Consider the following 14,409-nt stretch of genomic DNA (forward strand, 5'->3'; position numbering starts at 1 on the left):
GCAATTGAGGCCATACTCTTTGTTGTCGACACCAATTCAGTCGTTGTTGACGATGTTGTCGACTCAATATGACGCGTCGAACAGAACGTCTTGCTCGTAGGCCTGCTGCTGTTAAACGGTATCGTACGGTCTGTACAGTCCGGGTATTTGTGAAGCGGTTGAGGTGGCTGTGGTCGTCGCTTCACGTAGGTGGCGCAGTCGGATGTAGCGATCTTGGGCGGAGGTGATTACTCATGGTCGTCCCAACCGTGACCGATCACGTGTTGACCCATGCTGTCGAAACCGATCCCATAGCATTGTGATGGTGCTGGGCGCTACATTGAAAACCATGGCTACAGCTGATCGAGATTCCCCTGTCTGGAAGCGGCCTATGACGTTGTTTCGTTGCACTTCTGTCAATCTTTTCATGTTAATGAACTGTCAATGTTCGATTGACGCAGAATCGTACGTGTTTCCCGACTAATGGTTTGCAACATCCTTGATGTGATCATTTTGAAATGGGAAATGTGTCACTGACAACACTGTAACACATTAAACCTCTTCACTTTGCACCTCTTGGACCGCTAGTTTTGCTTTTATGGCCAAAATATCCGATTTGCGTTTCTTTTTTTGAAGAGTATATATACAGTCTTACAGTTGATGCTGGCAACACAGTGACAAATTCATTGTCTTCATTACTGTTACACATTCTTTTACTGCTAGATACAAATAAAAAAAAACCCATTGAGATTGCAGATACACAAAGTGATGTTTGGGAGACTTTAAACAAAATTGCTATGACTGGGAAGTCGCAGTTACTCAAGGTTTCTTTACAGATATATATTTGCATCCTTGTCAGATCCTATTGCATCGATAACCGTTTCTATTTAATCCCTTGCATTCTGATTCCAGCACTGATCGTGATAGTATCTATGATATGGTACGGCTTTGTCTACTTTCCTGTCTTCGCTTCATTGGCCGTAAAGTCAATCTTCAGCTATGGCCTTGGGGCCTTGTACGTGTGGGTCATCACCGCCATAGAGTTCTACAAGGCCGCTGAGTGTGACGTCAGATGGGTAAGGCCATATTGTGTTGACCTTTTAAGGGTCCAAATGGTTTAACATTACTTCCGTAGGAAGCACATGTGTAATATGATTGCACGAAATCATGAGACTTTGTTAACGTAATGAAAACATCACTGGTGATTTAATACCACGATTGGTAACACAGTTCATAACAAATGACGTCATACAGAACAACTGTTGACGTAATACAGGCGGCACTGTGATGTAACATCATCGTCGTCGTTATCATTAGTATCATTGTTGTTTGAATACAGGAAAGTCGCATGCTGGCAGTGGGTCGGAACATACCGCACCTTCTCTGTCTGGTCTATCTCAGCGTCATCCTACCGATCAGGTTTGCCTATGCCCTTAAAACTAAGAAGTATTTCGTGGCGGAGGAAACCGATCTGGATGTTCCCCAAACTCTGAGTTACATCCGGGACTCTTACCAGGGGGTGCACGTCCGGAAGCTCTTTAAAAAACCCGCACCGAAACCTCCGTAAGTGCTCAATCACTGTCTGTAACTAACCTCCGTAAGTGCCCAATCACTGTCTGTAACTGACCTCCGTAAGTGCTTAATCACTGTCTGTGACTAACCTCCGTAAATGCTTAATCACTATCTGCAACTAACCTCCATAAGAGCTTAATGTCTGCCAAAATGAAACCTCCGTTTAAATCGGGTCATATATATTTCATTTTCATTGTAAGTGTCTGTCTTCTGATTCCAGGCCACCAGAAGCAATCAAAGACAAAATCAAAGCCGGGTTCCTTGCTGCTATACACGGGGTACTCTATAAAAACGAAACAGGTGAATTAATACTTATCTGCACTGTTTACACTGTTTGTGTATAACTTAGAGGGGTCAACATACAGTGTTAATACCAAAACTACCGCACCAAATGCCCACACCCCAAGACTTTCGTTCCCACATTTTCCTGTATACCTGAAACCTTTCCTATTGCATAAAGGAGGGATCTATACACAATTTTCATTGGGTAGAAGGCTTGTAAGTGTGTACGTTAATTTTCAGGTGGTCAAAATTGCATAAATTGAAGGAAAAATGCATAATTTCACAAAATTGGCAGTAACATTTTTAGTAAGTCATTTAACTATCCAAATTATGTCTTTGGTTACAGGTAATATGTTATCTGAATTTGGAAAACATTTTGTTTTATTTGTCTGTTATTCTAATTCTCAGTGAAAACATTGATAATAATGTTTTTTACTTCATTTTCAAACTGTGTGAGTAGGTAAAGCACTAGTTCCATTGAATTGGGACAATAAAACCAGTATTACTGGTATTAAAATCTTCCTGAACCATTGTACTATCCTATACTGAAAACAAAATGAAAATATATTACGTGGGGGCTGAGATATTGTTGACAATGTTACCCCCCCAAAAAAACAACAACAAAGAAACAAAAAAATTGACGAAAATTTCTTATTGAGACATAGTGGTAGATTATGTTGATGTAGTGGATGAGTGGGATAATTGCAACAATGCTTAAAAACACCAAAATAGTAAACTCATTACGAAAAAAGATGTTTCAAGTTTTCTGTGAACATCTATGGTCGCCATCTTGACCTGTTTTCAAAATCAAGATCTCATATAGTTCTTCAACATGGTCATGTAATATATCATATGGAAGCTTTTTACGTTGTCTGTTCAATGCTAATTTCTCTAGCGACTTCAACCCACACCCAAAGTCAGATTTCAATTAACATGAACATCGTTTCACTAAAAAGTGTAGATATACTGAACTTGTGTCTGAGCATTTCATTTTTTTTATCATTTTAGTGAAGAAACAAACATTTTTGACCCCCTGATTGCACACAATTGCAAGCTTATTACCATTTGGAAATCGTGTGCAGATACGTCATTCGTGCAATAGACATAGTTTTAGATATACAGGGAAAAGTGGGAACAAAACCTAACTAAGCCTCTTTTCCTCTGGTGGCCAACTGACTGACTCCTTTGAAGATAACTTTGGGTCCACCCCTCAATGTAACCAAATTCATCAGCATTGGGCGCGAGTTTTGACGGGTTGATTTGCCGCCCCCACACCCTCCCCCTTCCCCTTTGAAACAAACTGTACATCTACCTATAGTGCTGGTACACATGTTCCTGTTCTTGTTCCAGGGTTCCGGTATTCAACCCGTATCCTGTCTGTTCTCATGATCGGCGTGTTTCTCCTGTACGTGGTGAGTCAAGGCTTCAGACATCTGGATAACTGTTAACACACGTCACCAGCGCCGCCCTATCGTCTGAGGATCTTCACATTACAGGGTTTCGTCCTTTGGGCGTGGATTCGAACCTTAGATTATGACTCCATTGAAGTAATACTCGTCTGCATCACTTCAGCCATAGCTGACACCCCATGGTAGAACACAAACACCGTTCAAAGCCGCGTTAAACCCAACACACTCACTCATTCACTCACTCCACTTTTTCACGGTGGTAATACACGTGTAACGACACAGCTCTAATGTACCTTATTCGCGTGGAACAACGTAGTTGCAAGGACTGGGGTTCTTGGATACTGTTCCCTGTGTCTAGGATTCCCTTCAAGGATCCCGTAGGTAAACATTATTTTGTGCTGCCGTTTCTTGGAAAATTGTACACTTTGTGATAAAAGCATGAACCTTGGCACAGTGTAGACAATACAACTATTTTCAGATATGGGGTCACCACTCAAAAATCCGGTATCGCCGCCATGGAGGAATGTAATTCTAGTATATCTCGTTTGAACATGACTCACAACCTAAATATATCATGAAAAATGAACATTTTGGAATATACTTACCCAACACTACATCTGTTAAGTAAATAAATGTTTGGATTTTGGTAATCTGGAGAGTGAAAAAATAATTATGTATTTCTTCCTTTTTCTGCATACATCATTGAAGCCCAATAACTCTAACAAAATTGTATACTGAAATGATAAATAACAGAATATTTAGAGAATAGAATTTGTATTTTTTTAAACATGCTTGTACATGCCTAATATTTTGGTTGGCAAGTGACAATATAATTGGTTATATCGAAATACACGTTAAATATTCACTGCAGTTGCGTGTCCTGTATCGAAAGTGAACAGGCTACCTTGTGTCCTGTTGACATGACATTGACTAAAGGACACTTGACATTAGTAGTGCACTTCGATATTTTGATATTATAACATTGCAGCATGTGAACAATTGACAAATGGACAACAAAGACTGTCAAATCGCACTCCACTATATAGAATACACATGTCGGTAAGAAAAGGGCATGATCACTCTATTGCTAACAATAGGAGTCGACTAATTTTTATGTTGTGGTCAGGGTCGGTTGTCTGGTTGATTGTGTAACATCGTACCACGACGGTGTGGTAAATGCTCACAATGTCATCACTGCTGTACCTGCTCCGGCTATGTCCAGAGATATGCGACATCAAACACAATTACTCTTTTTGTTCACAGATCACCTTCGAGGTGCTTGGTTTCTTCATAACTTTTTTTGACATCTTCATCGCCTATGCCGACGTATATTTCGCTGCCTCTGACCTCAAGCCAACAGGACATGAACAGTTCAATGTGCGCGAAGTCCAGACGTGGGTGTTGGTGGGCTACTATTTGCTGACCGCTCTGAAACGTAAGTGAGTGAGTGAGTGAGTGAGTAGGGTGTACCGCCGCTTTGATGAGTAACCCAGTTACATCACGGCGTGTCGTTTAATGTGGGTGGAAACCCCGTGTGATGCAAGTCTTTGACGTTCCCACTTTGTTGAAACCCACAAGCACAAGTATGGTGATGACACACCTGTAACATAATCAGGGCGAACCATTCGATTCGAAACCACGGTCTTAAGGTTCTGGCGCGCCTAAGGGAGGCTACTCTGCACAATGAATTGTAGCGTCTCTGCCTATGTAGATTTAATGCCACGGCTATGACGTTCAATATTTGGAACATTGGATGGATGCAGCCCCTGTTGTTAGATATTTGTGGCAAGGATGGTACAGCCGTCTATGGCGCCAAGTATTTGCCGTGCAGAGTTATACCTTAGGATCCATCAATCGTTGAATTGAATACCCCCTTGGTTTGTGACCACTATACTCGCACACTAACACACCAATATTGATTTTTACGGATAATGATGGGCTTTCAGTTGAACATATCTTTCATGCGCAGTTTGTCTTTGTGTGTATCAGGACTCATTGGCCTTCAATTCCATGTGGTAAATCTTTTCCAGAGAGTTTGATCGTATCGACGGTGTTAGCGGTTGTGGTCGGGCTTGTGATGATCTTACACATGCTTTCATCCTACAGGTAAGACACACAGGTACACCTGGTATCAAGGTTGGTGGCCACTCATCTTACAGATAAGACACCAGGTGTCAAGAGTTGGTGGCCACTCATCTTACAGATAAGACAACAGGTGTCAAGGTTGGTGGTCTCTCATCTCACAGATATCACACCAGGTGTCAGAGTTGGTCGCCACTCATCCTACAGATAAGACAACAGGTGTCAGGGTTGGTGGTCTCTCATCTCACAGATAAGACACCAGGTGTCACGAGTTGGTGGCCACTCACCTTACAGATAAGACAACAGGTGTCAGGGTTGGTGGTCTCTCATCTCACAGATAAGACACCAGGTGTCACAAGTTGGTGGCCACTCATCTTACAGATAAGACACTAGGTGTCACGAGTTGGTGGCCACTCATCTTACAGATAAGACAACAGGTGCCAGGGTTGGTGGTCTCTCATCTCACAGATAAGACACCACGTGTCACGAGTTGGTGGTATCTCAACTTACAGATAAGACACTAGGTGTCAGGGTTGGTGGTCTCTCATCTCACAGATAAGAAAACAGGTGTCAGGGTTGGTTGTCTCTCATCTCACAGATAAGACACTAGGTGTCAGGGTTGGTGGTCTCTCATCCGTCAGGTAAGACGAAATGGTACACCAGACACTGGGTGTTTGCCTGTATTAACTCGAACGTTTTGTTGTTCTTTTAACCTGGAGCATATTTGGGGCTGTACACATTCAACATAACTCTGACTCCAAGATACTAAAATACAATGTTCGGTCCATGTCGGGCTCAGATATCCAGGGACACATTGATATAATGTACCATGCATGGCTCAGAGACGCATAACTACGTCGGATGTAAGAGTTGAGAGTTACAATCGTATTCCGCTGGGTCACGACGGTTTTTTTATCAGAGCCACTCATAATATTACTGACAGGTTACAAAAGAATTTCTCCCCTGAGTTCAACCTCGATGTTTCAGAACCAACCTGCTGGCATTATATCGAGGTGATCACAGCCACATCCCCCCAAGAAAGGAGAGGAGTAACGCCAGCCTCATGGTAATATTGAATCAGAAGAAGAATCTTATACTATTAAAATATTAAGTATGTATTGTGTTAGGGTTTCGTTACGCGTCAATTCATGTGTATTACAAAATCCACTAAGTTTACTGCACAGCAATTACAATGGCAATAAACAATGGAGTGGTAGTATAATATCTAATGGCAATAAATCATATGATAGCAGTGGTCAGTATCAAATACAAAAATACAGTGGTCAACGTCAGTGATAATGTTATATATTCTTTAACTGGCGACCGTGGTCAAGCTTCCATGTTGGCCTAGGCAGGGAATCAGGGATGATGAGCGATCATCACATGAAAGCTGGTCTCGACGTAATGACAATTGCTGAGAGATGCGAGAAACATGCCTTTGTCCCCTTATATACCGTCTCACAGCTACCAGAACTTTCTAGAAAGTGCTGTAAGTCGCTATAAAATGCTGGACGAGTCTCGCCGTTTCCAGAAGTTACCACACCATTCTAGCTTCTAAATGTAGTGACGTCTTGACGACTAATCACTGCTCAAATACAATGCAATGGGTGTTTCCCGAATCTCAACAGAAACAATGTAACTCAGTTACAATCATTCTTCAGCACAAAATACACTACCATATAACAGTATATATGCAACAGTATATATGCAATGAGGTTGTGGACTCAGCGCCAGTATGTGTCTATCACCAGTTGACTAAAATGTGGATTGGATAGTAACAATGTGTTACCTTACGCATAGTGTATCATCCGCGTCGACACACGATTATACACGGGGCGGTAGGGTAGCCTAGTGGTTAAAGCGTTCGCTCGTCACGCCAAAGACCCGGGTTCGATTCCCGACATGGGTACAATGTGTGAAGCCCATTTCTGGTGTCCCCCTCCGTGATATTGCTGGAATATTGCTAAAAGCGGCGTAAAACCATACTCACTCACTCACTCACGATTATACACGGCTTAATACAGCTTGAATGTTGCTCTGATTCACCTTCTCACTCAGGATATCCTGGAGATGGTTAATTAAGTCTTGATACATCTTAAATATTGATCTCTTCATTCACTTTAATAAGCTATCGGTCATACGAGGATGTTTTCGTTTTCCACGTGACTACGAACCCATGTCTAATGAAACTCTCTCGCCATGTTGCAGCTGGGGTGTATGCGGTTTGCCGGGTACCAGGTGGGATACATCGCATGGGGTGAGTGATGCAAGGGAGATAACTGATAGTTGTGTGCTATTGGGAGCATGAGCATTTTACTTACTACCTACCTTTAACAAATAAATCTCTCGGCGCCAAGTGAAGTTATTCCATTCTGTCCGTCATCCATACTGTGAAGAGAACTTAACCCCGTGGAGATCCAGGGTTGAAAAGGTGTTCAGCAACCCATGCTTGTCCTAAGAGGCGAATAGCGGGATCGGGTGGTCATGCCTGCTGACTAGGTTGTTTCATGTCATTGTATCCCACTTGTGTAGATCAATGCTCATGATGTTAGTCACAGGCCGCCGTCATGTAGCTGGAAAATTGCAGAGTGTTGCGTTATACAAACAAGCAAACAAAGGGGATTTGACCCAGGTATTGATGAATAGTCTCCCTTTCATTATCCAATAAAAACATCCACACTTCAGGATAAAGAAATATTGAAGACTATTCAAGAACAGTGTGTTGTATGTACTACAAGAAAGGAGACTTAGATTGACCCTATAATGGTTATTGTTTCAGAGTGCTGAGTTTCTTCCTGACCAATGTTTCGTCTTTCAGGGTTCATAATCCAGTTAACTATCTTCTTCCTCCTCTGTTTGACAATATCCGTCATCGTTATACTTGTTCGGGGCGGCGTGTCAAGTTGGCTTGTTAACCGGTTATTACAAATATGGTAAGTAAGCATTTAATTGAACCAGTATTTTCTCAAAATATATATTAGGAGAATGACATCATATATTTATGTTGACAACGTACAAAATATGAAACTGACAGTTGAAAGGCTGTGGCGATCTAGTTCGGAAATGTCATCAGAGGCAGGGAGACATTGTTTCAGCAAAACACGCTTTTATTTCTTTTAAGGGAACAGCCAAACTATATAATTTCCTTTCAAAACATATTGAACTCCTGTCTGATTCCAGGCCGATTGTTGTGTGGACAATAGTGCTGAACATCCTCCAACTACTCTTGGCCAAGTTCCTCTTCGCACAGGGACGCGGGAATACGCTGTATATAGACAACAGGTGTGTATGTCTTCCTTCGAAGGGTGGGCGGGGACATGCTGTATATAGAAAACAGGTGTGTATGTCTTCTTTAGAAGGGTGGGCGGAGATACGCTATATATAGACACAAGGTGTGTATGTCTTCCTTAGAAGGGTGGGTTGGACATGCTGTATGTAGACAAGGGTGTGTATGTCTTCCTCGGAAGGGTGGGCGGGGTTACGCTGTAAATAGAAAACAAGTGTGTATGTCCTCCTTAGAAGGGTGGGTTGGACATGCTGTATTTAGACAAAGGTGTGTATGTCTTCCTCAGAAGGGTTGGTAGGAACACACTGTATATAGACAACATGTGCGTATGTCCTCCTTGGAGGGGTGGGCGGGAACACGCTGTATATAGACAACATGTGCGTATGTCTTCCTTGGAGGGGTGGGCGGGAACACGCTGTATATAGAAAACATGTGCGTATGTCTTCCTTGGAGGGGTGGGCGGGAACACGGTGTATATAGACAACATGTGTGTATGTCTTCTTTAGATGGGTGGGTTGGACATGCTGTATGTAGACAAAGGTGTGTATGTCTTCGTATGTAGACAAAGGTGTGTATGTCTTCCTCAGAAGGGTTGGCGGGAACACGCTGTATATAGACAACATGTGCGTATGTCTTCCTTGGAGGGGTGGGCGGGAACACGGTGTATATAGACAACATGTGCGTATGTCTTCCTTGGAGGGGTGGGCGGGAACACGGTGTATATAGACAACATGTGCGTATGTCTTCTTTAGATGGGTGGGTTGGACATGCTGTATGTAGACAAAGGTGTGTATGTCTTCCTCAGAAGGGTTGGTAGGAACACACTGTATATAGACAACATGTGCGTATGTCTTCCTTGGAGGGGTGGGCGGGAACACGGTGTATATAGACAACATGTGCGTATGTCTTCCTTGGAGGGGTGGCCGGGAACACGGTGTATATAGACAACATGTGCGTATGTCTTCCTTGGAGGGGTTGGCGGGAACACGGTGTATATAGACAACATGTGCGTATGTCTTCCTTGGAGGGGTGGGCGGGAACACGGTGTATATAGACAACATGTGCGTATGTCTTCCTTGGAGGGGTGGGCGGGGACACGGTGTATATAGACAACATGTGCGTATGTCTTCCTTGGAGGGGTGGGTGGGAACACGATGTATATAGACAACATGTGTATATAGACAACATGTGTGTATGTCTTCCTTGTAGGGGTTGGCGGGACACGGTGTATATAGACAACATGTGCGTATGTCTTACTTAAATAAAATCGACCCGCACGAATGCACTCAGACGTCTACCACTGAGCCCTCCCCCGTTCAAACAAATTAATCCCATTCGGTAATTATTTTCACGTATAAAGACACTTGCTATTGCGAAAGGCGTTCCATCCAAATTAAAGAGGCGAGGGACATGTTATGCGGCCTTTCTGTGTGAATTGTATTACATTGTTTCGTATGGATCTATTTGTGATTATGTAAAACATTGTGTCTCCCACAGTCAGATTGAAGAACTAATTTTAACATTCACTCACGAGTTGCCTCCCTTGTTTCAGGCGGTTCTTCTTCATCTTCACGTACTTCATGTTCTTCTTCAACATCTTCCTCGGCCTCGTGTCCTGCCTCATGAGGATCATCAAGGCCATCGTCTTGGGGGCCTTGTTCATGCCACGCCTCGACCACAGCACCTTGTCCCAGAGATTCCAGTTCTTCGATCCTGGTACTAATTGTTGATAGAGCCGTATAGTTGGGACGGGGAGTCTTTGTGATAATAACAGCCCGTTAGTTCATTAACTCTGCCTAACGATTATTGTTGGTGATGTCAAGATATGTTTTTATATGGTTAAATACCCGGACATCCCACATTCCGGAGGGTTTCTGCTGAAATACATCATAAGGTTATCAAAGCAGCCCAGAACTGAATAAGGCCCAAACACTCCGAAGATTTTTGGGATGGGGTGGGTGGGGTGGTGGTGGGGGTGGTGGTGGGGGTGGGATGTTGGGGTGGATGGGATTTGGAGTGGGTGGGGTGGTGGAGTGGGTGGGGTGGTGGTGTGGGTGGTGGTGGGGGTGGGATGTTGGGGTGGGTGGGATTTGGAGTGGGTGGGGTGGTGGAGTGGTGGTGGAGTTGGTGGGATGGTGGTGGGGCTGGTGTGGTGGAGTGGGTGGGGTGATGGTGGGGGTGGGGTAGTGGTGGAGTTGGTGGGATGGTGGTGGGGGTTGGGTGGTGGTGGGGGTTGGTTAACACAATCTGGAAAACTATTCGCGGTATGATGACACGTAATCAGGCATCAGGGAAATGACTGTGCCTCATCGTACCCTTACCGTCCGTCATGACGTTGAAAATGACCCGCGGAGATCCGGGGTAGAATAAGCCTTTAGCAACCCATGCTTGTCATAAAAGGCGAATATGCTTGTCGTAAGGGGCGATTAACGGGATCGGGTGGTCAGGTTCGCTGACTTGTTTGATCCTTGTAATCGATCCCATTTGCGTGGATCGATGCTCATGATGTCAATCACTGCATTGTCTGGTCCAGATTCGAAAATTTGCAGACCGCCGTCATATACCTGGAATATAGTGCGGCGTTAAACAACAATCGAACAAACAAACAAACGATGTTGACGGTAATTAGCACTGGTTTGTCTGAAACAACTGGATTATTTACACGTCGGCGTGATGTAGCTGGAAAAGTGTTGACTGCTGCGGTAAACATAATATCCTCGGACGCACTTCTTTTACAGTTGGCCCCTTTGACATAAAGAAATAAAAGATATCGAGCAAAAACATTTGAGGGTCATGAATATTTTTGGGATATTTTGTTGTTGTGAAGAATGAACACACAGTTTCATAAAAATGTCCCCCAAATGATCCCAACGTTTGTATAAATGTATGTGCCTGACGGATTTACGAAATAAGGCGTTCTGTTGTCCAAACATATTTTGTGATTTTAGAATAATGTGTTTTTGTTTAGGTTTTGCGGCGTATGTAGGCTACATGCACGTGGAGAACCAACACACACACCCAGTGATGATTGTATTCATCCGCCTCATGTTGATGAACCTGCACTTCCGGAATCTTGGCGAGAGTAAATCCGTCGACCTGAATGGTTCCATGGGAGCAGGTGGAGAGGAAGATAGCATCCAGGGCATCAGTATACGTAAGTAGTGGAGGAACTATTTACAAAGACATAAAACGTCAACGCCATCACAATAACCAGAATCGACTATATGCTGAAACAGATTCCTATAGGCATTAAAGGCAAAATAACGGCGAAGAATTACAAGAATGGATTCCTGTAAGTCCTCAATGCCACCAGGTGCTAGTAGGAAGGGTTAGCTTCCCTACACTACCGGTAGCACCTAGCAGTCATACAACGTGCATAATAAAATATGAGTGTTTGTTGTGCCATGTTTGTCTGTGGCGTCGATCATTTGGGGAGATGTGGATACGTGTGAGTGCTTGTTGCGTGAGTGCGTGAGTGCAGGCCGTGGTGGGGTTTGGTTGTTGTGTTGTGTGGAAGGAGAACTGCTATTTCTCAATATAATCCGTTACCGAAAATGCTGGAAAACAAAACACAAATATACCCTCGATGGACATGGTGGACGGTCTGATAGATATTTGCCTGCTCCTTTCGAGGCGGCTTCCTCTTGTGAGGCCACTTTGTGTATCTTCATACCTACAGAATGGTGCGTTGTTTACGTTATCCACTTGTCCGCCAGGTGTGATCAGAGTTGAATCACTGGCTTCACAATGCTGTTGATAATATTCAAGTATTATCAAGGCGGGGGAATCAGAAATGGGTTTGACACATTGCACCCATGAGAGTTAAAAAACATGCCAGGAGATTATGGCACACGATGAAGATGACATTGTATATGGCCAACTGTGTGTGGCTTTGACTGTGTCAGTGTCAGTGACTGTGGTTGTATCTGAGGATGTGGTTGTGGCTGCGATTGTGGCTGGGGCTAAATGTGAGGTGAGGCTTTGCTGGTGTCTGAGGCTGTGGTTGTATGTGGGATGAGGCTGTGATTTAGGTTGTGATTGAGGCTGAGGCTGAGGTTGTCAGAGGTTCTGTTTGTTGCCTAAGTTATGTCTGAGATTACGGTTGTGTATGAGGCTGTGGGTGTATCTGAGGCTGTTGTTGTGTCAGAGCCTGCGTCTGCGGCTTAGGTTGTGTCAGAGGTTGTGTATATGAAGCTGTGGTTGTGGTGCTAGTTGTGTCTAACGACGCATGTGAGGCTGTGTCTGCGGCTGAGATTATGTCAGATGCTGTGGTTATATATGCGGTTGCATCTGATGATGTGGTTGTGTCTGAGGCTGTCGTTCATTGAAGCATAACAATGATCATCCAGTACATTTCATCAGGATTTATATTTACAGAAATGAAAGGACACGAAGCCGATTTGGAGGCGAAACAAGAAGCCAAACGACGTAAATATAAAGCCACCTTCAACTGGGCCGTGTTCTACACCCTCATCAACAACCCCCAGATCAGGGTGTACCGGAAGGGCTACATCCAGAGCAGGATAAAGGCGGTGGAGGAGGGGAGACGGATTCCAGTCAGTGATCTTCCAGTGGTCGATCTCTCCAGACTTGACACCTCGACTGACACCGACGATAACAGCAACGACAAGGACAAAACAAACGACATATACGATGTCAAAGGAGAACGGATAAATGTTAAATCTGAAGCTTATATCGTGTGACAAAATTATATCAGTTAAAGTGATTACATGTACTTCGTGATGGTGCTTGGTGACGTGTGTCAAGCTCTATTTCCATCGATATTTTATGGTTGTAAAACCTACTTCAAGACGTCAGTTAATGGTCGGAACGGGTGTTTCGTCTAAGTCACTGTGGCAGCGTCTTAAGGAAGTTAGGTGAACAAAAGGACATTGATCATGTGCCTTGTTGTATATCTACACATGTGCTGGCAAGTGTGTGGCTGTTGTGTATAAGATGCTGTGACGTCAAAATGAACAGAGATCCCTGAAGGGGGCATAGTCCCATTGGACAACATGTATGTCATGTACAAAGATAAATCATAATATTTTTTTAATAAATTATATATCACACAGAGTACCTCAGTCACAAGTAAGGGATTCACACAAAGTATCTACATGTATGTTCTTATCGAAAGTATTCACCCTGGGCAAGACTAAACAACTTCTGTGAAGATTTTTTCTTCTAGATTGAGACAAGCATTTTTAGTAATTAATATTTTTGTCTCATGACATCTATGTTTCTTCTAAGTTGAGACGATCCATTTCAATTATATATTTCTTTTGACATTTGTGTGTGGAGAGACGACATCCAACATTATTTTTGTTTGAAACTCATTAATTGTGATGAATCACATGGTTCAATATTGGTTGACATTTATCCTCTAATATGGATTTCAATAGCATTAAATTCCACTATTTATCTTGAAACAACCGAAAGGAAGCTTATTTGTTATGAAAGGGCAGAGGTTGAAAGGATAGATAGGTTTCCTGCATGTCATCATACCATGCAATGGAACATGAGGTTTACTGAAGGCCTTTCAGGTTGTGAGGTGGACTCCGACCTATCCTACAATGTGATTCCTGCAAGGGACTTTCAGGTTGTGAGGTGGACTCCGACCTATCCTACAATATGATACCTGCAAGGGACTTTCAGGTTGTGAGGTGGACTCCGACCTATCCTACAATATGATACCTGCAAGGGACTTTCAGGTTGTGAGGTGGACTCCGACCTATCCTACAATATGATACCTGCAAGGGACTTTCAGGTTGTGAGGTGGACTCCGACCTATCCTACAAT

General features: G+C 43.4%; 1 protein-coding gene across 3 annotated transcripts in view; it reads left to right on the plus strand.

Moving 5' to 3' along the window:
• LOC139447575 (receptor for retinol uptake stra6-like) overlaps positions 1–14,019 on the plus strand; it is a 31,912-nt gene extending 17,893 nt beyond the window's left edge. For all 3 annotated transcript variants that reach the window (XM_071228981.1, XM_071228982.1, XM_071228983.1), the window contains 13 exons: positions 892–1,055; positions 1,319–1,542; positions 1,772–1,851; positions 3,184–3,245; positions 4,506–4,677; positions 5,273–5,348; positions 6,312–6,390; positions 7,533–7,581; positions 8,143–8,257; positions 8,505–8,606; positions 10,163–10,326; positions 11,579–11,764; positions 12,988–14,019. In XM_071228981.1, coding sequence (XP_071085082.1) covers positions 892–1,055; positions 1,319–1,542; positions 1,772–1,851; positions 3,184–3,245; positions 4,506–4,677; positions 5,273–5,348; positions 6,312–6,390; positions 7,533–7,581; positions 8,143–8,257; positions 8,505–8,606; positions 10,163–10,326; positions 11,579–11,764; positions 12,988–13,313 — 1,799 coding nt within the window. In that variant the 3' untranslated portion in view covers positions 13,314–14,019. The remainder of the gene's footprint in view (positions 1–891; positions 1,056–1,318; positions 1,543–1,771; positions 1,852–3,183; positions 3,246–4,505; positions 4,678–5,272; positions 5,349–6,311; positions 6,391–7,532; positions 7,582–8,142; positions 8,258–8,504; positions 8,607–10,162; positions 10,327–11,578; positions 11,765–12,987) is intronic.
• The last annotated feature ends 390 nt before the right edge of the window (positions 14,020–14,409 follow it).

Source organism: Haliotis cracherodii, unplaced genomic scaffold, assembly GCF_022045235.1.
Source record: "Haliotis cracherodii isolate W230 unplaced genomic scaffold, xgHalCrac1.p SCAF_7, whole genome shotgun sequence".
Classification (NCBI taxonomy): Eukaryota; Metazoa; Mollusca; class Gastropoda; order Lepetellida; family Haliotidae; genus Haliotis; species Haliotis cracherodii.